This window comes from Taudactylus pleione, unplaced genomic scaffold, assembly GCF_031769625.1.
Source record: "Taudactylus pleione unplaced genomic scaffold, aTauple2 ptg000040l, whole genome shotgun sequence".
Lineage (NCBI taxonomy): Eukaryota > Metazoa > Chordata > Amphibia > Anura > Myobatrachidae > Taudactylus > Taudactylus pleione.
Window position 1 is genome coordinate 12,954,553 of NW_028284442.1, and position 27,300 is coordinate 12,981,852.

Below are 27,300 nucleotides of genomic sequence, written 5' to 3' on the forward strand. Positions count from 1 at the left end.
CAGAATAGTGGGAGGATGTACTCAGGACCTAACCTTATCCACTTAACTGGCTAATATTTTTTTTTTCCAAAGACCGATCAGAAATATACTTATTTTTTTATTGTTATGATTGAATTAAGTCAAGAACATCTATTTAAAACTTATCCAACACGATTTTATTATATATTTAACGCATAACATTAATATAGATTTATAAATTATTGGGACATTGCAAATGTACTTTTTGGGTATACCTGGAGTGCTGAGAGCATTTAATCGGCAGCTGCTACTCGCTGGGTAAGGTGTACTGCAGTGCTGCCCTATCAGCAGTGCCCCATCATGGGTGCTCGGTTGGCCTTCGTAAGTGGCGCAGCATGACGCTTCTGCAGAGCAGTTGTGTAGAGCAGCTACATGGTGCTCTGTTCATACATCACCAATTTTTACAGATTTCATGACTTTGCAACCAAGGATGTTTCTTTTGTACGGAAAGTATTGCGTTTAGCTAAGTCTAAGTGTACCCTCCTGTAGGGGTAACTTTGGTTAGTCCCCAGAGTCAACAGTGTCCCCCCCAGATGGAGAAAACTAAAATTTTTGGTGCTTACCGTTAAATCTCTGGTGTGACTTCTGTCCTTATTCTTATTCACCAAAAGGCTTGAGGCTTTTTAGGTTTTTTAAACTTCGGAAGGGGGTGGAGGGGAGGAGTTTTTCGTACTAGAAAAAAGTTTAGCAGTTAAGTGCGAGCTACTGAACTCTCACTAATTCCCATGGTCAAGCAGTGTCCCTTTAATGGTAAGCACAAAAATTCTTATTGTCTGTTTTCCATGTATTTGACTTCTAGTAATTAAATGTGACATTAATCTTTTTAATATTCTTTTTCATTTTAGGAGAGAAGTCATAAATCATATCGTCCTCTTACAGTCCTGACATTTCGCTTGAACTATATGTTCAGTGAATTAAATGCAGTCTCTTATCACCTTCTAAACCTGCTCCTACATGCTGTGGTGTGCATGATTTTTCTAAAAGTCTGTAAACTTTTTCTGGACAACCAAACCAGTCTGATTGCAGCGTTGCTATTTGCTGTCCATCCAATACATACTGAAGCTGTAAGTATGTTTTATAAGCAAATGCTGGGACCGCTTTGCTAACATTACTTATTATGCTTTATAATGCTAACATTTTAAAGAACACTGTATAATCTGAATATGTATGCACATGCGTCAATTATGTAACTTTAAGATTATTATTTTGTTTGTTTGCTTTTTTTACCCTATGCAGGAAACTAAATATCTTGTTCACACTAGCATGCGAGAGGAGTGTTTATATGTATACAGACACACATATACTATATATGTATATATACAGAATATTCACTGGTAGGCATCCTTTGGATTTTGTTCATTTTAGTTGGATCACATTGTGGTACTTATTCAAGTTTGTCTGCCGTTCCAGACCCACGGAAGTTCACTAAGCGTTGTAAAGAATAGCCACATGTGGGTTTCAGGTTAGATGCTCCATTTCCATGCAGTTTTGGACATTTCTTGTTTTTATGGTTTTATTGGTGGTCTTCCATATATAGAGAACAACGCGCAAATGTTGTTGTAAAAAAAAAAAAAGGGTTGTATATTTGTTCATCCAAAGACCAAATCATATACATTAGGATTTAACTATACTTTTAAAAAAATAAATGAGGTTTGTTATAGTCTGATAGGAGTTGCTTAGGCTCTGGCTTATGTAGAGTAGATAACAAAATATATGTAACAACCTGAACTGCGTTTTTCTATAGACAAGAGGACTATGGCTAAAATGTTTAACAACCAATTGAAGAAGGGACTTTGACAATCTTATGTATAATATTATCACTGAGCAGTATGTGTGTATATATATATGTGTGTGATTATATATATATATATATATATATATATATATAATTTTTTTTTTTTTTTTTTCCTCCCCACTTTGTCTAGTTTGTTTTTTTTTTAATTAAAGCTCACCCATACCTACATATCTACAATAGTCTTCTAATTTACAATTGAATTCTAGTTTGTTACCTAAAATATAGTGCCAGAATTTGTTACCTCTTACGTTCATGAAATGGAAAGTGCCAGGTGTTCTTGTTGCAACAGGTACTAGTAGACATATAGTACAGCTGTAAAATCCTCGCTTTCCTAAATACTAAACATACAATGGGAAACAAACAAGATGTAATACTTGAATACAGATCTGAATTAAAATAAACACAATGATCTAGTAAAACTGAGACTAGATTTACAGTATATAATATACAGTGTGTTTATGGTTAAATGAGGAACACCAAGCATATGGATACAATGGTTTTATGTAATAATGAAATATTCCAGTATGTTCTTTGTCATGTATAGACGCTGGGCTGCTCAGGTTGCTTAGAATTATGACTGCCAGAGAAGACCACAGTGACTTTGAAAGAGATTTGATTGTTGGGGTGCCCGCAAAACGGCTAACTTGCTAATGTTTTCCAAACATTGGAGTATTGGGTGACATAAGCATGAATCTTGGAGGAAAAAACAGCAAAGTACAAAAGTGGCTAGAGACAAGTACTCCAGTAAATTCATTGCAAAGACAACTAGGTGACTTACAGTAAATGTCAACCTGTTGTGATAGCATCAGGTTATTTTCCACTGACACTTGATGCTAACTTAACAGTGCTCATCAGACTGGTTGCAATGCACAAACCACCCATCAAACTTGGCAGTACATATTTATAAGTTCAGTGGTAAATGGATTACTGAACAGTGGAGGAACATGTGATCACATGAATCCTCCTTCATATGCTCTATAAACTGACAAATGCACATGTGGTGCAAACCTAAAGACCTCTACACCCCTGACAGTTTAATTACAAAAATGAAGTGTTATGGTGGTTCTTTTATCGTGACAGTAATGGTTTTCTGGCATAATTTGAATAAGTGATTCACTTAGAAGTCAAGACCAATAATAATTGCTGTTGAATGGTGCCAAATTGTTGTTCTGTTTTGTTGTATTTCCTACCTGATGGGAGTAAGGTCTTCCATAATGCAAAACAAAAATTATAAAATCCTCCTTCCAAAGAGCATATGTGGTCACTCTGGCTGCTGAGCATAATCATTAACATAATACATAGGTTATGAACTTCTCAGTCCCCAGATTGTTATGGGATATTCTGGAACAGCGCTTAAGACACCGTTCTCCATCATCAGCCGGTCATCAGTGTTTGGAATACACAACTTCAGAAAGTAGTTTACTTCGAGTCATGGCACATACTGTATGGCATAAGGATGTCCCATTGTTTTAAGAGAATTGTATATAAAGGATTACTTCCTTTTGGTAGCAGCAGCTACCACCACAGATGACCATTGACTGATAACCAGCAACATACGCTCAAAGAGAGAGAACGCTACTGCTGTGACGCACTGATGGCATAAATACAAGTGTAAACAATTGTTTTGCTGTTATGGAGTTTAAAAGCTGTTAAATGAAATTGAAATAGAAAAAGTAGTGCAATTACATTTACGGCACCTACACACACACACTAGACCAGTGGTTCCCAAACTGAGTGCAGCAGGACACTCTCAGGGGTGCCTCAGGTTGGTCTTGCAGCACCAAATCAAATTATTTATGGTCAATGTAAGAGACAAAAACATAAAATATGTGGACAAGCAGGAGCACAACCCTGTCCACCACCACATAACTGACTCTTAAGGATGACAGGTAAGCACCATTTACTTCATCAATTTTTTTCTGAATTTCCCAATAACAAACTTTTTGGCTTAGGGGTGCCATGAATAAAAATATTAATACTCCTAGGGTGCTGTGATTCAAGAAAGTTTGGGAACCACTGCACTAGACGATATTTTGAATGATTGGCCGATTTCGACGCATCGGAACGACAAATCGTTCAAAACGCCCAGTGTGTACACACTATGGGCCTGATTCAGAGCCGGACGCTCTGACCAGAGCGCTCGCTCTGAATCAGGGCCCTCCTACCTAAAAATGGAGGGGCCTCCTGGCCGCTCGCATAGCTGTGGGTGACCACCAACAGCTTATGTGAGCGGCCAAAATGATGGTCTTGACCATCGCGACCATCGGGCTTGCGACGAGACCCTGCGGTAGGGTCTCGCTGCCGCAAGCCCAGGAGTGCTTTTGGCTCTATTAGAGCCAAAAGCACTCCCACTGACATCACTTGTGATGTCAGTGGGGCCGGCTCCAGACGGAAGGCGTTCCCACGGGATCGCCTCTGTCTGGGCTGCAACGCCCACCAAAGGGGGCGTGCTGTCAGTCACCATCGACAGCACGCCCCCTTTGGTGCGAGACCGATAACGACAGCTTGGCTGTCGCTATGCGGGTCTCGCGCATGTGCACGACGGAGCTCCCTCCGTTGTGCGCATGTGCATTAGGGCACCATCGACCCGCTTGCGAGAGCTCAGCGCTCGCGAACGGGTCTGAATTAGGCCCAATGCGCGCTCCCACGGCGTCGTTCGTTGCATCTTCAGATCTTTTGTACAATGCTGGAAGATTTGTCTATCTCGTTATCGATTCCCCCTCAGATTGTGCAGTGTGTACGCTCTTCCAAACGACCAGGCGATATGGTTACATTATATAGTTAACCACCAAATGACACATGATATGTTGTTTGTTAGATTGCACAGTGTGTACGCACTAGATCGTTTCCCGGGAGTTCAGTGGGAATCGTTGATGACATTGCATTGTTTGCAAGTCGTCTAATGTGTACCTAGCCATACACTAATAACATCTGATCATGGGATCATTTTGGAAAACACTTCTGTGTTTTTTTTTTTTTTTTTTTTTTATTATGAACTCCTCTTTCATGGGTATTAAACATTTACCCTTCTCTTGCTGGAATATTTAGATCAACATAAGTTCTGCAATTATGTGATTTGATATTTCGGCTACCCACTGTGTCCTCCAGCCCGGCGCCGCAGGGGTGCTCCAAGCCGGACGCCGGCTGAGATTTTATTACCAGACGTCATGACGTCTCTCCCATAGTTCCCGTGACCAGCCGGGCGGACCGGACGGTGGTGGATGTAGGAGCGGGGTGTAAGGTTAGTATTGTTTAGGTTTTTTTTACCATATGGGCACTACTACAGGGGCATTACCATATGGGCACTACTACAGGGGCATTATTATAGTTGCACTGCTGAAGGGGGCATTACTATAGGGGCACTGCTGCAGGGGGCATTACTATGGAGCAATTACCAGGGGGGGCGCTCAATTACAGTCTTGCCCCGGGTGTCAAAAATCCTAGTTTCGGCCCTAGTACAGGTATTCCTGAATAGAAAATGGAATAATCGGATATATGTTGTCCTTTACACTTGAAATCAAAAAGAAGTTGGTTGAACTGATCTAGAGAACTCCCACAACCTAGACCCCAAGTTAATTAAGGGGCCTATGTATCCAAGGTGGGAGAGAGAGAAAATTGTAACAAATAAATCGCCAACCAATCAGCTCCTAACTATAATTTTTAAAACACAGCCTGCAAAATGTAAATTGGAAGCTGATTGGTTAGTACTTTATCTTTCACAAGTTTATCTCTCTCCCAGCTTTGATACATGGGCCCCTAAGTGTATTGCCAAAGTTTGGCACACCTTCATGTGAACTGATTACAATATGTGACTAATTACACATCATTCTTGAGCCAAAATTGCTTGAATCGATTGTGGGAATTGCACTAGGAGTAGCCACAGTGGCGTAAGTTCATCCCAGACGCCCGGAGGCAAGTTATAATTTGGTGCCCCCCCTAAAAAAAGGAAAAAAAAAATCTATATATATATATATATATATATATATATATATATATATATATATATATAATCTCTATCTATCTATCTTTCTATCTATCTCATAGTATATGGTTATGGTAGCTTCTCAGGTGCCGGGAAGAGGTGCAATGTATTGGGCGACCGTGACGGTACACTCCGGGTACAAATTTACAGTCCTAAGTGGGATGAATATATTGTGGGCAATGGAGGAGGTGCCCCTTCAGTGCTGGCGCCCGGCAGCAGGCGCCTCCATTGTCTCCCAAAGTTCCGCACCTGAGTAGTCAACAATTTCAGATAGGACTTGGTACATTCCAGAGTAAATGGAAGCAATAAAATTTCACTCTTACCTAAACCCTAGAAGAATTTTAGATTAGCACAGGGTGTGGTATCACTTAAGGTGCATACACACACGATTTTTTGAACGATTATCGTTAAACGATAATCGTTTGTAAAAATCGTTCACTTTCTGAGTCAAACGATGAACGATTTTCGTTCATGCGCGTTCACGTTTGTAGTTTGTAGTTCAGTCAGACTTGTCAACTCAACGATTTTCATTAAGTTAATATGCAAAAATCGTTTGTAGTTCATAAAAATCGTTCATTACATTTAAATGAACATAGTAAATGAACAACTTTAGTAAACTATTTTAGTTCATTTTTTTCAAGGTAGAAAATCGTTTACTAAAATCATTCATTAACTAAATTGTTGTGTGTGTATGCACCTTTAAGCACCATGAAAGTGGTCAGAAATTGTGTTCTAAGAGAAAGAAACTGGGATTAAGGAGCGTGCACAGCTTTTTTTTATTACTTTATTTAATTTCTTGTACGGTTTTATCCTATTTAATTATTTTTTTTGTGCTGCTGCTTTCCTCCCCAGTAATGGAAATTCAAAAAATATATGTAAATAATTTTGTTTTTTGTTTTTGTTCCATCAATATATTTTTTTTTTTTCTGTGAATAAACTTCTAAACAGTAAGTCAATGTGTCACCATTTCCCAATTGGGTAATAAGGAAGGAAAGAAGAAGTGTATTAGGCTCATCTCAGAATATATTGATAACAGGAGAAGGTGGGAAAACTGAAGAAGTTCAAAATTAAGTTCATGTTTTCCAGGTCTCCTCACAGAATCGCAAGTGAAATAAATAGCTCCACCTGTGGCACTTTTAAAATGTGTCAGTGAGTAATGAATACACCTGTGCACCTGCTGGGTGACCTGGAAAATGTGAACTGTGTGGGTTCCTGAGGACCAAGTTTGAGAACCACTGTAGATGCATACCAAAAAACAAACAACATAAAACTTTGGTTAGTGAGGTATGTAAGGCCATACTGTTCAAGCAAAATATAGGATTTAGAGCAGTGTTTCCCAACTACAGTTTTCAAGGACCTGAAAGGGTAATGATTTCTTTAATTGTGGATAGTGGAGCAATAGCTATATCTGGTTGGTTCTTAAATTACCCCATTAGTTCCCATAGACAAAAGTCCTGAAAACATAACCTGTCAAAAAATGTTGCCTCAGTGTGAAGAAAGTATAGCTTACCTTGCTGTGTGAACCTGTTGTTTTTTATTTATTAGTTTTGGGTGGAGGGGAGCATATATAACAAAAAATGGAGCACTCACCGGATATTCTTGAAAAAATAGAATTTAATTCATGTGAATAATACCACAAGTTGGGCTTAAGGAAGAATGTCTCAACATTTCGGTCCGTATAGGACCATCTTCAGGCGGCACAACCACACATCAATTTGCATCAGGGACCGAAACGTTGAGACATTCTTCCTTAAGCCCAACTTGTGGTATGATTCACATGGATTAAATTCTATTTTTTCAAGAATATCCAGTAAGTGCTCCACTGGCACAATAAAGTATACTTGGCACCAAGCTCCACCCAGTTAAAACTAACCACTGGAGATCAAATTGTAAATTAATTTTGCTGTCATGCAAATATCAGTGCAATACCGAAGAATACATCTTTTGATTCTGCATCTTATTCCATTATGACTAAAAGCTATACTATATGGAATTGTGTTTTATCTGCAGTGTGCATACTGAATTGCCGGTGTACTAAATATTAACATCCTTTTCACTTTGATGGCATCATTGACAGATTCCTAATACCAAATAATTGCCACTATATTAGACCCATAAACAGGTGAGGTTGTGGGCATAAATAGTGAAAATCACTAATTGGAACAATACTCCGCTTACCAAAATTTCTATTATTATGTTGCAGAGAGGCAATGCCAATCTCTTTACCAGAGTACATCCTTAGTAGAGAGCTACAGCAAATTCAAGTATACACATGCAATGCAATGTAGGTACAGTAAAGACCCCCCAACATGACCCCTTCTATCGGGTACAAAATACTCCTGGTCTTCCCACCTAACTTATGATTACAGTCACCTGTGTTGAACTAGTAAATTAATGAGAGGGGTGTTTTAACACAGGTAACTGTAATCATAAATTAAGCGGGAAGTCCAGGAGCAGAACATTTTGTACCTGATCGGAGGGGTCATGTTGAAAAGGGTCTGTAGTAATGTTATGACATTGTTATGAATCCTACAACAGCACTTGATAAATTATTGAAACCAGAACACTGACATCGCCTAAATCCACCTTTCTCACAAAGCTTTATGTGGTACCGATACTCTAATACTGCTAGGACATCAGGATGGATCATAAGAACGTAAGACTGATTAAGGGGTTGTAATACGACATCTAAAGGGTAAATAGTACTGCTGCAATTACTGCTAGTATAATGCAGTATTTTAATATTTAGATTAATAGTAAATTTCCTGATGGAAAAGGAATAAACAGGTCAGTATAACAACAGTATTGACACACTTATAGCAAAATAAAACTATTTGCACATAAATAGCTGTTTAGTATATGCAGTAAACTAAACATTGGAGAATGGTGAAGATAAACATACAACAAGAAACAAGAGAGATAAGGCAGAATACATAGTCAAAACAACTTGGTAAAAAAAACAAGCAAAGGTCAAAATGCAATAGCCAATCAATACAATCGTATCCTGGAGCAGGAAACCACAACTGAGGTGCAATCTATCACCGGCTATGAGATTGTATCATGATACCGACCACTTCTCTCTCCACTCCTCCCTCCCCAACTCTGTTTGTTTTGTCATTTGAAAACCAAGTATTCAGCTTAGGCATTTGAACCCTATGAGCAGATTTCCTTTCACCACTGTGGATAAACCCCAACAGATACATTAAACAAAGTTGTTTTTTGTTTGTTCGGCCATGTGAATTATGTTGTGTTTGTAGCCTAACCAGAATTTAATAAAATAATAATAAATTATTAGTCTGCATTCCCTAAGAGAGTAGTACCTGTGAAGTTGATGTGCATCATGGGTTAAATATATCTAAACTATGTACAGGTTGAGTCTCCCATATCCAAAATGCCTGGGACCAGAGGTATGTTGGATAATGGAATATTCCGTATTTTGGAATATCTGCATATCATAATGAAATATCTTGGGAATGGGACCCCAATATACACACAGAATGCATTTATGTATTATATACACCTTATACACACAGCCTGCAGGTAATTGTATAAACTATTTTCAATAATTTTGTGGCTCAAGCAAAGTTTGTGTACAGAAATTAAATTAATTTATGTTTTATATACACCTTATACACACAGCCTGAAGGTAATTTTATACAATATTTTTAATAATTTGTGCCTTAGACAAAGTTTGTGTACATTGAACCATGAAAAATCAAAGGTTTCATTATCTCAGTCATGCCAAAATTACTCCTTATTTCGGAATATTTGGATATGGGAGACTCAAGCTGTACTGTTAGTCCTGTAACTTTGAGAGGATGCAACAGAAGGGGTTAGTTAAGTTATGGCATCTTAACTGAGCCATGAGGGAGAGGCTTTCTTCTCCAGAATGAGGGATTCGCAATGATCTAAATAGATGCCTGTTCCATGGGGCATACATCTTCTACCTGTTCCGTAGTAATTCTTCTGCACGTCCTCAAAAGGATTCTTGAGCATTGCAGTGCTCCAGGCAGAACTAGCTTAACCCTAATGATTTTGGTACAGGAACTTTCATGTAAGGCGCCCAGCATGACATCTGTCTTTTAGACTTGATCGCTTAAGGGAGAGCTCTGTTTGCCATGCTGTGGCGTGACTGTAGCGCAGAGCGTCTTTTCATGCCACTTTTTACCTTCAAATGGGTCTTATTCGCACAGTGATGTGAATAGGACGCACAATCCACTTCTGTTGATTAAAATGATATGCAGCATATCTGCGGTTGTATCTTCCTGCGAAATGCTACGTTAGAGTGTCAGCGGCTGTAACACTGTAACGTAGCGTTTCTTATGTAGATACAGATAAAGAAATGCTGCAATATGGGGTGAAATGATCACTCAAAACCATTAAGTAGCAATGAGAAAGAACACTGGCTTCTGAGGAAGTAACATCTATACCATGCCAGGAAAATGCACACCACAACATTATAGAACCACCATAACACACAACTTTTGTATGTAACACTCAGGGCTGCAAAGATACTTATGTTGGCATCACATGTCCACTCTTGTTTGTCTAAAATATGGTAAATGATGATTCATCTCTTTAAATGAGCTTACTCCATTGGTTTTGCTCTTTACAACAGGTTACTTGCAAACATGCGGTGCCAGATGCAATTAATGCTGCAACAGAACTGCTATCCTGCTTCTCAGAATATTTGTTTCTGAAAATTACAGGCTATTGATCTGTTGTTGTTGCTTGTTTCTGACTTATGTGGGCCATACATCTACAGCACCATTCCCTGTTCTGCTGACTGCAATCCGTAGGCAGATCTGGGAAAAACCGCATGTTAAAAATGGCAGACCTCAATCAAGGGTGTGTGTGTGTGTGTGTAAAATATATATATATATGTGTAAAATATATATATATATGTGTATATTATAAAATACACACTGTATGTGTATATAAACACTAGACATCAGTGGTTGCATGCTGACAGCAAATAGATCAACAAGATTTTATTGACTTCAGTACTTTGTAGGTCCACCACGTGCAGAGAATACTGCAGACACTCTTCTTTGCAAACTGCCCACAATTTCCTGGACAACAGCTGGCGGTATGTTTTGCCATTCTATCTTAAGTGCAGTGACCAACTGTGACACTGAAGAAGGTAGAGTCTGCCTAGAATGCACCTGTAACTCCAAATCTTCCCAGAGGTTGTCAATGGGGTTAAGATGTTTACTCTGAGCTGGCCAATCCATCCGGGTTACCGAATATTCAGTATACCAGTCTAGCGTTGCCCAGGAAACATGATGGGTGGCATTGTTGTCCTGGTAAAAACAGAGCTGCGAGTGCATGCGCCTCCCTATGAAGTGTTCTTGTGGAAACTGCCACAGTGGCCATTTCATTCGGAACTTGTGTGCAGTGGTATACATTTCGCTTGCTCGTGGGGTGTCCAATCATTTTGTCTACAGTGTGTGTATGTATGTGTGTAAATGTGTGTGTGTATGTATGTATGTATATATATATATATAATGTGCCTTGCAAAAATATTAACCCCCCCCACCCCCTTTGCATTTTTCATGTTTTGTTGCCTCACAACCTGGAATTAAAATGGATTGTTTGAAGGTATGCATCGTTTCATTCACAGAACATGCCTACACTTGTGAAGTTGTGTTTTTTTTTAGATTGTGAATCAAACAACATTTAGGACAACATAACAGAAAACTGCAGCGTGCATAACTATTCACCCCCCTAAAGTCAGTACTTTGTCGAGCCACCTTTTGTGGCAATTACAGCTGCAGATCGCTTTGGATAAGTCTCTATGAGCTTGCCACATCTTGCTCCTGGGATTTTTGCCCATTCCTCAAGGCAAAACTGCTCCAGCGCCTTCATGTTGGTTTCCGCTTGTGAACAGCAATCTTCAAGTCTGACCACAGATTCTCAATTAGAATGAGATCTTGGCTTTGACTAGGCCATTCCAACACATCTAAACCACTCGAGTGTTGCTTTAGCAGTATGCTTCGGGTCATTGTCGTGCTGGAAGGTGAACTTCCGTCCCAGTCTCAAATCACAGGCAGACTGAAACAGGTTTTGCTCAAGAATATCCCTGTATTTAGCACCATCCATCTTTCCCTCGACTCAAATCAGTTTCCCAGTCCCTGCTGCTGAAAAACATCCCCACAGCATGATGCTGCTACCACCATGTTTCACTGTGGGGATGGTATTTTTGTGTTGATGGGATGTGTTGGGTTTGCGCCAGACATAGCGTTTTCCTTGGTGGCCGAAAAGTTTAATTTTAGTCTCATCTGACCAGAGCACCTTCCTTCATACATTTGGGAGTCGCCCACATGCCTTTTGGCAAACTCAAATCGTGTCTTCTTATTTGTATCACTAAGTAATGGCTTTTTTCTGGCCACTCTTCCATAAAACCCAGCTCTATGGAGTGTATGGCTTATTGTGGTCACATGCACAGATACACCAGTCTCTGCTGTGGAACTCTCTGCAGCTCCTTCAGGGTTACCTTTGGTCTCTGTGCTGCCTCTCTGATTAATGCCCTCCTTGCCAGGTCTGTGAGTTTGGTGGGCGACCCTCTCTTGGCAGTTTGCTGTGGTACCATGTTCTTTCCATTTGATGATGATGGATTTGATGGTGCTGTGGGGGATCATCAAAGATTTGGATATTATATTTTTTTTTTTTTTTTTTTTTATAACCCAACCCAGAATTGTACTGCTCAACAACTTTGTCCCTGACTTGTTTGGAGAGCTCCTAGGTCTTCATGGTGTGATGCCTCTTGCAAAGTGGTGTTGCAGCCTCTGGACTTCATTTCACTAGTTATGTGACTTCTGAAGGTAATTTGCTGCACCCGAACTTTTGAGGGGCTTCATAGCAAAGGGGGCGATTACATATGCACATGCCAATTTTCAGAATCTTATTTATAAAGATTCTTTTTTATATATACTGTATATTTTTCTCATTTCACTTCACCAAATTAACTATTTTGTGCATATCCATCACCATAAAATTTCAGATGAATTAAATTAATTACAGGTTGTAATGTACCAAAAAAGGTAAAATGCCAAGGGGGTGAATACTTTCTCTATACCAATTCAAAAGTATAGAGAGAGAGAGCGATTATATTTAACTATATATCTTTATGTCTCTGTAGCAGTGGTTCGGCACTCTTCTGTCTCAACCAACTGCCCGGGTGCCAGTGAAAGCCATTAGTATTCATCCAGTGCATGTTACTGTAGGCAACTCACTTCACCGCACTCCAGGACTTTGCAAATAGAATTTATTATAATGCAACGTTTCGGGGTCTCTCACGCATAGGGTTCGGCACTCCCCACAACTTCAAAATAGCTTCCAGAGGTGCCCTCACTGAAAAGCCATAAAAATATACAAAGGTGTGCGGTACTATCAATAAATAACGTAGGTAACACAGCAGTGTACAACCAACGTTTCAGTACTTTATACGTACAATCTTTAGGATTACAAAAGCATTCACAAGTATCTTACCTTAAATACACATCACCCCCTGTGAAGACCGAGCCAAAAGCGGGACCGTGCACCCGACCAGCGTTCGTATCTGATTACGTGATTGCGCTAGCGTCATCGTCATTACAAAGTGCTCATCACCATGGACATTGGAACAATTCAATATACTACCTATAAATACACATATAGTACATATCACAGGCATTCAGTTGGTTGTTTGATGCGGCAGGATTCAGACGCACCTATGTAACGGGACTGCTCAAGCAGTCCTAAGATTTTATTTTCTGTTTTATTTTGCTCTTCCTCAAGGCTGTCCTTGAGGAAGAGCAAAATCGCTCGAAATGCATCTGCGTTCTGTGTGTAGCTCGCTACAATTCCAGGAATATGTCAATGTATGTGAGTGTCCAGCAAGGGTACATTCTGGATAACCCCTGCTGTATTAATACCTCAGGACACTCAGAACCACAGACTGGTATGCCTAACTGCTTGATTTAAAACAAAACATTCATTGTTTTTTGTTTTTTTTTGTTGTTTTTTTCACTGTGCTACATTCACAGAACATCTGCTTCATTTGAAGCTAGTTGTTGTTGTTGTTGTTATTATTACTATTGTTTGTTTATTTCTGTGTTATATACACAGAATATTTGCTTCATTTAAAGCTAATTATTATTGTTACCAATATTGTTCATTGTGTGGTATGTTTTTTATATCAATTTAAAGGAAGAAATAAATATTATTGTTTTTATACTTCACACTGCATAAGTTTTCTGTTAAGCGGCCAGATCACTATATGTTTTTTTTTGCATAGACCTCATGGCATCACGTCACAACCACAAGGTCCCCAGGTACGGGTCCAGGTACAGAGACCCATCAGCAGTCTTCATGAATGCACTGGCAGTAAGATTGAACTTCAAGCTGGCGTATCGCTTTCCTCCGAATTCCCTCCTCCCAAGGGTCTTCAGGAAATTGAAATAGGAAGGCGGACCAGTAATACTAGTGCCTCCTGCTTGGCCCAAACGCCATTGGTTCACCGATATACAGAATCTATCCCATAGACAGTCCGTATCTTCTTCCTCTATCACCGTATCTGTTAGCACAGGTCCCTGCCTGCATCTGGACTTACCTTGTCTGTCTTTTGAAGGCATGGCTCTTGAATCTTCCATCTTGAAAGCCAAAGGTTTCTCCAGCTCTGTGATTTAAATGATGCTTAGGGCACGAAGTCTTCCTCTGCCCGCATCTATTACAGGGTTTGGCATTCTTTCGGTCAATGGTGTTCCCACAGAATATATCACCCTAAGGTGTTTAGGGTTTCCCGGGTTCTGGCTTTTATCCAGGCTGGATTAGACCTTGGTCTCCGCCTGGCCACTTTTGAGAGTGCAGATTTCTGCACTGTCAGTTTGGTTCCAGAGAAAGATTGCATCTTTACCAGATATTAGAATTTTTTTTCAAGGTGTTCTTCGAGTTCAGCCTCCTTTTTGTCCCACCTGTAGCACCATGGGATTTGTCTTTGGTTCTCATGGGACTACAAGCTCTCCCATTTGAACCTCTGGACTCTGTAGACTTTAAATAGTTGAGAGCGAAAACACTCTTTCTTCTTACTATTTCTTCTGCACGCAGAGTCCCTGACTTGGCAGACCTCTCTTTTTGCGCCCCATTTTTTTTCACCAGGATAGAGCTATTCTTCGTACAAGGGAGTGTTACCTTCCTAAAGTAGTCTCCCGTAATCATGTGAATGAAGAAATGGTGGTTCCAGATTCTTCAGTCTTCAGATTTTTCTGTAGGTTTAAGCCTCCCTGGATGTAGTTTGTGCTCCCCGTATCTATGTGGAGCGTACAAACTCTGTTAGATAATCTGACACTTTTTTTGTATTATATGGATTTCACAAACGAGGTTGGCCAGCCAACAATCAAACTCTGGCTCGATGTTTATGTATGACGATCTCGCAGGTTTACACTAAAGCTGATCTCCCTGTCCCAAACACGGTGACTGCACATTCTACTCAGTCTGTGGAACCATCCTGGGCATTTCATCATGGTGCCTATGTTGAACAATTGTGCAAGGCAGCCATGTGGTCTTCTGTCCACACTTTACTTAGGTTTTACACCTTTTGATATTTTTGCCTCTCAGGATGCTTCCTATGGCTGACGAGTTCTTCTTCTCCTTTTCTGCTCCGGAACGTCCCCCACACTTAGGGGAACTGCTTTAGGACATCCCCATGGTATCCCTGTAGTTCCCTATGGACCCTGAAGAAGAAAATGAGTTATGGTAGACTTACCATTGATAACTTTTTCTTTGAGTTCCATAGGGTCCAAATGGCACTCACCCTGACACACGTCGCTTCTTTGGGTAGTTTTTTTTTTTTCCTGGTACGGTTTGTTCTTCTCCTCTTTCCTTGTCCTGCCTTGGGCATGTTTACAGAACTGAATGCCTGTGGCCGGGGACGGGGTATATGTGGAGTAGGACCAGGGGCATCCTGGGAGCTGAGAGATTAACTGTTTGGTGCCTGGATTACTCTAACCACATTATCCCCATGGTATTCCTGTGGACCTTATGGACCTCGAAGAAAAAGTTAATGGTAAGTCTGCCATAACGCTCTTATTTTCCGGCTTCTGATCCTGTGTATTTTGGATTGCATATATAAGTCATGATCTGTCTCCATTTCATACTGCAGAATGGAGGGTGAGAGTGTGGGACTTCTGGGCTGGAGCACTGTTGAAGAAAATGCCATCAGGGTTAGGAGGAGTAGGTAGGAGTGCAGATAGTATTTTTAGCAGTAAATGGTGTAGGTGCCTGGTGAAAAGGACAGGGTGACTCCGGCATCCTCATTGTCAGTGTGTTGATTTGTCACACACACTGACTGCTCACTCACATTGCAGTGCAACAAGCAGGCTACTGTTTGTGAGGGCGGGGGGGTTTTGCGAACCTGCACATTTGAATACCTCTGAAGTTTTTTCAAGTTATATTGAAATGTAAAAGTATTTTCTAATTGGGTTTAAAAATTATATTGTTTGTTTCCAAAAGTGTGGTTTCAGACGAGTGACGCAGCATATATTCCCTCATCTACACTCGAAAACAATTCTCACATTGGAGACCTGTTCCTTCTAGTGCTGAAAACAATTGTTTAGTGTAGTTTGTGTATGAAGAAAGAAATCCCTGAAAAAAAATGCAGAGTATGTTTTCCTTCTAGTGTAAGCGATGATGCGGGATGGTTTCTTTTATTCAAAATAAGTAAAACTGCTTGGTAAAGATTAGTTTGTTGTACATTCACTTGGTGTGGTGGCAGATAAGTTGAACACAGTGGCTTTACTGTGTCCTGGTGTCAATAATTAAACCAATCACAGATCAGTTGATAGAAGAGCAGGAGCAGAAACCCAGTTCTAGTCCCGCAGCTGCTGCCAGACCTAGTACGTCAACATCTACTAAAGGTGGTCAATTAAGGTGGTCCAATTAAGCTTCATTTTGAAAATGTTTACTTTAGTATAAAATGTAGCAGTCCTTTTTAAACAATTGATAACGAAAAAGAAGACAAAATATTACTTTGCTTATTAATCCTACTTGTGAAATATTTCCTTAAATTAAATCCTCATCAAACGGAATGCCTATTGCAAGTTTTCAGTGCTGAAACGGATTCACAGATAGTGAATCAATCAATGCTTTTACCTGGCTTCCACTAAATAGCACTCCACCTTCATTTACCTTTGCTGGCCTCTGATCTAGTTCTTTATTAATGAAAACATTCTAGATCATCGTATAGTTTATATTTAACCACCGTCCTGTCTGCTGCAGCAGGACCTCTGTTTCCTAGCTGTGCTATATTCTTTTTTTAAACTGTCATGTGTTTGTGCCGGTGCTCTGTTTCTTAGTTTAGCTAGTCTGCTCGCTGCAGCTTATAGCCGATAAGGGTGAAAACAATATTGTGAACTGTAAGGTGGTTAAAATTGACTGGAAATTAATGTTGAGGTTAATACTGTAGGAACAAAAACAGGCCCAAACTACATGATTTTAGCAGTTTTTATCAATTTTGAAGAAAAAAAAATCCATATCCAAAGCACTAGATGGTGGTGTTGGCAAAACCAAAACACGGGGGTCTATGCACATCTCTGATTATAAGACTAGAATATAAAATATTGTATATCTGTATAGAATGGTGGCACTGAGCGTTTCTTTGTGGAAATATTCTTTATTTAATGCTCCAACGTTTTGGGCCTCCGGCCGTTATCACGGTATCCTTGATAACGGGCAGAGGCCCGAAATGTTGGACCATAAAATAAAGAACATTTCCACGGAGACGCCGAGTGCCGCCAGACTATACTGTTACATGTTGGAACATGACTTCTAGGAGGGCACCAGTGCGAGTAAAAGCAATATAAACAGCTTGTGCCGGGAATTTGAGCCCACTCCCTTGGCTGAGAAGCAACCCCACACATGAATGGTCTCAGGATGCTTTACTGTTGGCATGACACAGGACATTGTGTCATTTTAAAAACTTTTGTGTATGTATGTGTGTGTATGTATGTGTGTGTGTGTATATTAGGGATGTGCAGGCTCGGTTCTACTCGGTTCCGTTCGGTTCTTTTTACCGAATCTTATTGGCTATCCAAAACTCGTGACAGCTGAAACCCAATAAGATCCGGTAAAAAGAACCGAACGGGACCGAGTAGAACCGAGCCTGCACATCCCCAGTGTATATATGTGTATGTGTATATATATATATATATATATATATATATATATATATATAATATATATATAATGAGACTATATAAATAATAATAAATATAATAGGGATCAATCTGAAGTATTTTGCCCAGTGCAGGAGCTGTCTGCTTTTTATACAATTTGCATCATTGTAAGTGTAATCATTTAAGATGATGGTTTACAGTTTTCCAAGCAGAGGTTTCCCCAAAGCTTTATCGGGTGTGGTAAGAGAGAGACAGTAATTAGTTAGACAATTTCTAGATAGATACCAGATGTTAGACAGGGAAAAAAGTTAGACACAAACGAAAGTCAGACACATTAAAGTTCGACACGGTCAAAAGTTCAACATGAAAATGGTCGACACAAAAGTGGTAGACAATTATTATTTTTTGTTTTTTAGCCCTACTCTTCACCCTAATCCTCCCTCCTGGTGCCTAACCCTAACCCTCCAGTAAGTGTCTAACCCTCCAGTAAGTGCCTAAACCTAACCCTAATCCTAAAAAAAAAAAGTCAACCATTTTTGTCAAACTTTTGTACTGGTCGAACTTTTTACATGTCTAACTTTAGTGTGTCTGACTTTTGTCTGTGTCGAACTTTTATCCTTGTCTAACTATTAACTGTCTAACATCTGGTGTCTATCTAGACATTGTCTAACTAATTACTGCCTGTCTTTAGTCCGGAACCCAGCTTTATCATGGAAGTGATTTCCCTTAATGATCAGGATTCTATGTAGTATTCTTACAATTAACCACAAGAGGGCACCTAGGGACTTATTGTTTCTGCAAACTGGTAGGAATAATAATAATTAAAAAAAATTGCTTCCTTTCAGTGGGTTTAGACATCGTATAAAATGTTTATTAAATCCTCTCACTTCCTGGTGATAACTAGTTTTGCCATAGAAGGAACACCCAGCTTCACAAGCTTCCAGCACCCATTGGGACTTCTCCTCCTAAAATTTTACGTGCTGTCCATCTGACAAAACAAATATTGCTTGAAAATATTTGTGATGGCTGGGACACTGCTAAATACAGGGATGCATAGTTAATTGGAATGAAAGGTTTTTGTTTTTTTTAATATGTAAGACATTTAACAACTGACATTTTCTATTCATTATGTTTTGAAACTAACTTGAGAAGCAAATAGACAACTATTTCTGCATCAGTTTGAGAGCTGCACACATTTATTAAGGACATGCATAATTATGAAACTGAAGTCTGAAATGTTGGACAAATCTGGTGAAACATCTGCAGAAAATTTATTTTATTTCGCAAAGCATGTGATGCATATAAATGAGGGTCTGACTTCGGTTACTTGGCAGGAACTTTGTAATTGGAAACAATAGGCTTTGCTTTCGTTGAGCTGGCACAGTACTTTTTCTTCCTTTTAAATTTCCTTAATTATTTTAGTAAATGGTAGCTACCAAAGACAATATTTCATTGTTTACTGGAAAAATGTAGCATGCTAAAATCACAATACATTAAAATCTAGACTGAAGTGCTGCAGTAACTCTTAAGGTTCACTCAACACTAGACATTTTTTTCAAGGATATGCAGAATGTAATTTACTGTTATTAATTTTAGCAAATCAAGAGTGATCTGGTAATTCGGTCGAAGCAATAATCTACCTGATCTTTGCCCATTGGACAAAACGATTGAGGACTGCATTGTGTTAGCCATCTGTAATCAGGCCCAGTTGTAGGCAATATTTAATACTAGGTACAGTTCATCTACTGCAATAGAGTTGGTTTGTGTTTACATTGCTATGATTAATATTTAAGCCAGTTACAGTAAATGAAGAACAATAATTTAGGTGACTGTTTTGATTATTTTTAATTACAATGTTTAGATTTTGATAGATCTGTTGAACTGGCTGTCATTGTTTTTGGATGTTGTAATGAGCTGTGTTTGTACAAAGGTAATGCTGCAGTACATATTGTCTTTGTAACAGTCTGTGAGACTTGTCTTTTCTGAGGCTGTCTCTTTATGTCCTTCCAGGTTACGGGAGTTGTTGGCAGAGCTGAACTTCTCTCTTCAATATTCCTGCTAGCTGCATTTCTATCGTATACCAAATCTAAGGGCCCAGACAATTCCATAGGTAAAATGGTACTTTATATTATGATGTGTCTTTAATTTCATTAACACACGCCCACAATTATTTTTTTTAAGTCAAATGCATCACAGTAAATGTACTATAGAACATCTGTTCTTAAAAAAAAAAAAAAAAAAAAATACTCTGCAGTCAAACCTCTATTTATTGTTTTCAGTGGACATCACTGCCTATTTATATTATAGCGCATTCGGCATGCATTAGAATTTGTGCTGGGGTTTTTTGTTTTGTTTCCAACATTTGCTTTTTGTAGCTGTTACAGCCTTCTGCCCTATGATTCTGTTGTTTAGCTGTGAAACATTTATTGTATACGTATCCCCAGTACACCCAAAGGCCCTTTAGATTGTCTGTCAGTCATAATTGCCAGCAACAGTGCCCAATGTAGTGCAGGAAGGGGACTAGTAAGGAGGACAATTTGCCGAAAGAGAATTAAAACTGTAAACAAACATACTGTTTGTTGCTGAAATTATATATTTATTAATGGGACCCAATTATTTGTTGAAAATTAACTAGGGAAAGCAGTCTGATTACAGACCATCTAATACAGGGGTGGGGAATCTTTTCGCGAGCCTGATTCAGGCCACGACCCCTCTGTATGGCGTCACACGGGGGTGGGGTCTCAACCGCTGGTGATTACAGCAATGCATGGAGCATCCTGTGACGTAACACGGGGGTGGGGTCTCAATCGCTGGTGATTACAGCAATGCATGGAGCATCCTGAGGATGCTCCAGGGAGCTGTAAGGGCCGTGGTGTGACAGTCTGAAGCGTCCTAAGGACGCTCCAGGCGGCACTGCTGCATAGATTCTGGCTGCAGGGTGCCATTCCAGGTACCATGCTAGCCAGATGAGGCTAGCAGAAAAATGCTCCAATGCCCAGATCAAATTATTCCACGGACCTTATACGGCCCACGGGCCTGAGGTTTCCCCATCCCTGATCTAATAGAAGGGAATGACAAGACATTATTGAGGTGTAGCATTTTCAAATAGTATTTTTATTATGAATATTACATAAAGGTTTATCAGAATCACTGACAATGAACAACTGACTTCATATGTGTGTTTACACAGCTTTTTTTTTTTTCTGGCACAAATTGTGAAACTCAATCATTTTTGTTTTTGTAGTATGGACTCCAATTGCTACTGCTGTGTTCCTTGTTGCGGTTGCAACTCTGTGTAAAGAGCAGGGAATTACTGTTGTTGGGATTTGTTGTGTCTATGAAGTCTTCATTGCTCAAGGGGTAAGATGGGTTGGTTTACATTTAAAAAGAACAGTCATTTGATAAACCGTATATTATAGAAACACTACTCCCACTATATTTTGTATTATTAAATGTAAAAAAAATCTGTGGGGGTCATTTGTTGTGATCATGCACATTGCAGATATACAGTATGTAATATTTTTTTCTGCAAGTCCAAGGTAATTTTGCAAGCTGTACCTGTGTTGCCCATGCCCTTTAAATGCACAATTTGTGTAATAACTGCCTGCCTGCCTGCTTGTTTCATTGGATGTCCTCCTCCTTGAAATCTTGAAAGCAAATTCACTAACGCACTTAAAAATAACTACTCTTCCTGTGACGTAATGGAACAAAACATCTGTCTCGTTAATGTTCCTTGCTTGTCCACTTAATCCTTTAATGACCATGCATTTCTGCATGTCCTTAGTCTGCAAATTGCTTCCCATTATCACTGTCTTGTGGTTTATCATTTGCCCTCTCTGGGGTGGGGGAGGGGGAGAGGGGACTGCTTGCTTACTCCTAGGGGACACAATTTTAATATTTGCATAATTAATTGCTTTTAGTGACCACTTACTCCAGGGTTGTGCATCTGTTTTTATTGATATATGCATTTTAAGTGTGTTTGGTCCAAAATCCACGGGCCCCTATTTGCTGCATTGAGAATTATGTCTCCATCTGTGTAATGTTGTTAATTTATCTTGCAAACTGATAAGGCAATTGTATCAGATGGACCATGATCGCCTGTCATTCTGTTATCTAGAGCAAATGAGGACCGCGCTCTGCTGACCATATCCCTTGTGCCCCATACCCAAATGATCTCATGCCAGTTATGATGAGTTCCTATTGTTCTCTATCTAATTGAAGGACAACCACCCCCCTTTTTCCCCTAAAATAATGCCACTGCCTGCTAGCTGTTTAAGAATATCTTGATATACATTGTGAGTGGTTAGTTATGATGGGGGCTACAGGGGAATTGTTCATACTCCATATCAATAGCCAGATGACCGGTGGGCAGAGCCTATGTGTATATAGCATTTTATGGGTTTATAGAATTGCTAAAGCCTTTCCATATGTGTAATGTTTTGTCTTTCTTGGATTTCAGTACACTTTACCTGTGCTGTGGGACACCTCTGTACAGATACTGTTAGGTAAAGGTAGCATTCCATATTCCCTGCTACAAACACTTCTTAAACTTGTTGTTTTGATGTTCAGCACATTGCTGCTTGTTGTGATCCGTGTACAAGTCATCCAGTCCCAGCTTCCAGTCTTCACCAGGTGAGATTACATTCCTAAATGGTAGTATTTTCCAATGATGTATCTATCTCACATAATATGTTCATCTCACTGTGATCATGTTATACTTAAGGAGCAGCACCCCCCCCACCTCGCCCCTGTAAACAGCCTGTTTTGGCAGCATTGTTAAAATATACTGGTTTTGTATCATTTATCGCATCTTTTTTTTTAATAAATAACATTTTTAAACATAAACCCCAAACTTAAGTAAGATTTTAAAGGAAACTTCAGTGTGAAAACATAACTATGCCATGAAGATTAAAAAAAAGGTAAAATCAAAATGTTCTTCACAAAACTATTTTGAAACCTCAACTGTAGGTTTCTGTGGGGCCATCCATAAGATATATCTATGGCGTTCTCATATCCAGTGCAACTTAACAGATCATCCTGTTCTAGAAAATAAGTTTTTTCGTAATGTAGCAGTTTTATTTATCTAGCTATTTTTTTTTTTCCTACAATAACACTAAGGTGCCTATCCACTAGAAGACAGGCAAAAGACTGCACGATAACGACATTGTAATCGTGCAGTCGTTTGTCAGTCTGTGATGTGCCTACACTGAACGAGCAGCAATCATCTGCAAACATGCTGAACCTGACGTTATCGTCAGGTTGACCAGCATGTTTGCACGATGATAGATGTCTAAAAGACCAATTTTTTTAAACAATCTGCAAACGATTTTCAAATGATTATCGAACGATATCGTTATCGCTCATTTTAATAGTCTAGTGGATAGGCACCTTTAGACTTACAAGTAAATTGCTGTTACATTTGTACTGCTGTTAGGAAATAAATGTCTTATGTTTATTTTTGGTTAGGTTTGATAACCCTGCTGCTGTCAGTTCAACACCTGCAAGACAATTGACATTTAATTACCTGCTTCCTGTGAATGCCTGGCTTCTCCTAAATCCGTCTGAACTGTGCTGTGATTGGACAATGGGAACTATTCCTTTGGTTGAAAGTTTCCTAGATATCAGGAACTTGGCTACATTGATATTTTTTTGTCTTCTTGGATATTTGGTTATATTCAGCATCCGATATCCAGGCGATTCATCCAAAACTGTGCTTATGGTAAGTTGCTTTACCGTTTAGTTTGAATCTAATATGAATATTATTATTGTAAAAAATATATGCTTCTAAAGCCGTAATGGTCAGGATTTTTTCTGTTTTGTTGGAATGAATGCCTCCTAATGCAGGAAATGCCTGTGTAGTACAGCACAGTAGTTGCACATAAGGTGATGCTGACCTGGATCTCCTAAAGGGCTACATATGACAAATTTTGAAACATCGTTGCTAGTAATGGGACACGTACTGTTGTTTCAAATGATTTGCCTAATAATAGATGATTAGGAAATAAGTAGTCCTTATTTTATACTTGTTTTCTTTTCTTATAATTTGGAAATTTATCTTTTAAGAGGGTACAGTGTAGTGCTGATCCCTAGGGCGACTAAAACAATATCATTTTACTTTTCCTGGTACACCAATGGTCAGGAGATACTGTGAAAATGGGGCTCTGTATGAAGATGGCTTGTACAAGATTATAGATCGGTGTATTCTTGTATAGGTGTGCACAAAATATTGGCGTTTAATAAAATGTTGGAATCTACTTGTATGTCAGAAGGCTATAAGAGACTCCACTGAAAACTAAATCAGCATGCTATGATCAGCTTGCAGGATTCAACATACTTAGTGTGCCAAATGATGCAGGTTTCTGTGTTTAGTGGTGTCCAGATATTATGCCATGGGCTCTCGGGTAATAAGTTGCGCCACAGTCTACCCATCTAATCTAAGATAGGCCAAGTACATAACGGCATGTTCCCATAATTGTGAGCACTCGCTAGAACAGGAAAAAGACTTGTTTATGCCTGGGAAAGTCCTGCTGTTTGTGATTGGACAGGTATAGACACTGTATATTGAGGAAGGGGTGTCGGCCCTGAAACGTTGACCTGTTGTACTAAATAAATCCCTCTGGTGAGGGTTCTTGTATTACAAGCCTCTGAGTGCCGCCTATAATTGTGGAACATATGAACTAGGGGTACTGGCCCCACGAGGAGGGCACCAGAGCAAGGTGGGCGATCAGCCCTGTGCTTAGGGTGCCGGAGGAGTGCTTGCATTTTATTTAGACATAAAATATATATATATTCTCTATATCTCTCTATCATTTTCTTTTTTTTTTTTTTCAGTATGTAACTTTGGTTACGCTTGCTCTGCATATCAGTATTTATGCAAACCCTATAAATCACTGGAGAATACCTGTTTTCAATAAATTTCTTTATATGGGCTGTCTGGTTTAAGCGTTCCACTAATATTGGGTTTCACTGTTGCTTGTTACCATTCCATTTTTCACAGGGGCTGTGCCTGATGGTGTTGCCTTTTATACCTGCATCAAACCTCTTCTTCCCTGTTGGGTTTGTAGTCGCAGAGAGAGTATTATACGTTCCAAGTATGGGATTCTGTGTGTTCGTTGCACATGGCTGGAAGAAATTATCAAGCAAAAGGTGGGAATGTACATAATGTGTTGTATTTGAAAACTGCAATCAGTGTAGTGTCTGAAAAAGATTAGACAAATTTGCTTGTCTTTTTGTATCTGACTGTGTTTTTTATTATTTGAAATGCTAGTAGTTTCTTAAATTTGTCCTGAAACTTGCATTCCCTGACATTGCTGTTCTGACAATTAAATATCCTGATATAACTTGTACTTTTATCTGGGGTTGAAACACCTGCATGTTCCCTTGTTCCTACATGACTTGTAACTCTTACAGCTTCTCACATGAAAAAGTACCTTTTTATGAATGTTTCGAGACTAACACACTTAACTCAGTGGAAGTATATTTAATTTAACTTGGATTTTTTTCAGAGCTGTTACCTGGTCCAAGTGAATGCTGTGGAATTAAACTATAATTGTTTTACTATTTTCCAGTTTCCTGATTAATTTTTAATTCCTAATGAATTTCATATAAGCAAGATTCTCTCCACTTTTACAATTTGACATAATGTATGTCATGTTTCTTCTGAAAACTAAAGTGCTAGTACGGAGTCTTAAGTAATACAATAAATCTACACATACATTACTTACCACATTGTATTATTTTATATTCTGTAAGTGTGTCAATGAATTAGTTCAAGATTCTATACAACGTTCTTATTTGCCCATATGTTGCAACTTTTCCCATGTTGGCTGGATAAAATGATGTTATGGTGCTGCATTAAAAGTTAATTCAACTATATATTTTAAAATAATCTGTTTTTAAAATAATTATAATATTAGAGACCTTTATATAATTGTAGAACGTTTTTAGTGTGTATTCTTAGGTGCAAACTGTAATTGTCTCTCTGTAATCATCATTCGTTTATTTTTAAAGCGCACAAGTTCAGCAGCAGGAAGCAGGCAAGGAAACAAACAAAAGAATAGACCTGAGCGTGCATGTCATGTGAAAGGTTGTGCATCAACACAGGACATATATAATTGTTTTATCTCCATATTTTATTTAGGACTTGCTACTTGTTTCTTCATTATTTCAATAGCTTTGGGGTTGCAAACATCAAGGAGCATGGCTGCTTCTTAGTAATGTCCTACATAGGTGTTACTACCAACTGTTTCCTGGGATCCGGACTATAGATAGACAGTAAAATTGCAAACAGTCTAGAATAGACACCAGATGTTAGACAGCCAAAAGGTCGACATGGTCAAAATGTCAACATGAAAATGGTCAATACACAAATGGTTGACACTTTTTTTTTTTTAGTTTGTTTTTTTAGGGTTAGGCACTTACCGGATGATTAGGGTTAGGCACTACCCCAACGGTTAGTTTTAGGCACGTACCCCAACGGTTCGGGTTAGTCACCAGGAGGTAGGGTTAGGGTAAGGCACTTACTGGAGGGTTAGGCAGTAGAAGTGTCAGTTAGGGTTAGGCACCAGGATGGAGGGTTAGGGTCAAGATTAGGGCTAGAAAAAAAGTGTTGATCATTTGTACATGTCAACCTACTATGTCGACCTTTAGTGTGCCGACCTTTTGTCCCTGTCGACCTATTGACTGTCTAACATCTGGTGTGTATCTAGACCTTGTTGACCTTTTTACTATCTTTTATGCCATAACCGTGTTTCCTCCGACACTAATCCCGAGAAGCACTGCAAATCAACTTAATGATGAATACAATATTAAGCAAGTGTGGGCTACAAAGAATCCTAATTTTTAAATGATTTATAAAAAACATTTAAGGCAAATACTTCTCTATGTTATAGCAAGATTTTAAGCATTCTTTATATCTATATATACTGTATATTTTTTAAGTAGAATTGCACTTTAAAGTAGACTTGGACATTAAACTTAAGAGGCTTTTACTGTGCAGTTGAGTAAGCAGCACTGGAGAAAGTTGAGACAGATATATGGATGTAGCTTGGGAGATGCTATTGACTTTTTTAGTTTTGGATGTGGCTTGCCAGGTTCTTGCCATTGATTTAAAAACAAACCTATCTGGTTTATATGCAATATAAAAAAATGTTAGATGTACTAAAGTGGGTTGTGTACATTTAGAATGTATAGAAAGTTATAAATATGAATATAATAGTTTAATTATACCAAATTAGAAACCCTGATACAGCAGTCTGTTGCATGACTGTTGATAATAACTTCAGTTTAATAAATTTGTTTTATGTGAATAAATTGCCGGTCACTGGGTGAAAAGGCCAAAGAGTATTCATTAT

General features: G+C 39.0%; 1 protein-coding gene across 2 annotated transcripts in view; it reads left to right on the plus strand.

The window, feature by feature from the left end:
- The window catches only part of TMTC3 (transmembrane O-mannosyltransferase targeting cadherins 3), a 106,440-nt gene that overhangs the window by 24,796 nt on the left and 54,344 nt on the right, over positions 1–27,300 (plus strand). For both annotated transcript variants that reach the window (XM_088454396.1, XM_088454397.1), the window contains exons 3-8: positions 864–1,082; positions 19,958–20,057; positions 21,192–21,307; positions 22,407–22,579; positions 23,414–23,666; positions 24,945–25,093. In XM_088454396.1, coding sequence (XP_088310522.1) covers positions 864–1,082; positions 19,958–20,057; positions 21,192–21,307; positions 22,407–22,579; positions 23,414–23,666; positions 24,945–25,093 — 1,010 coding nt within the window. The remainder of the gene's footprint in view (positions 1–863; positions 1,083–19,957; positions 20,058–21,191; positions 21,308–22,406; positions 22,580–23,413; positions 23,667–24,944; positions 25,094–27,300) is intronic.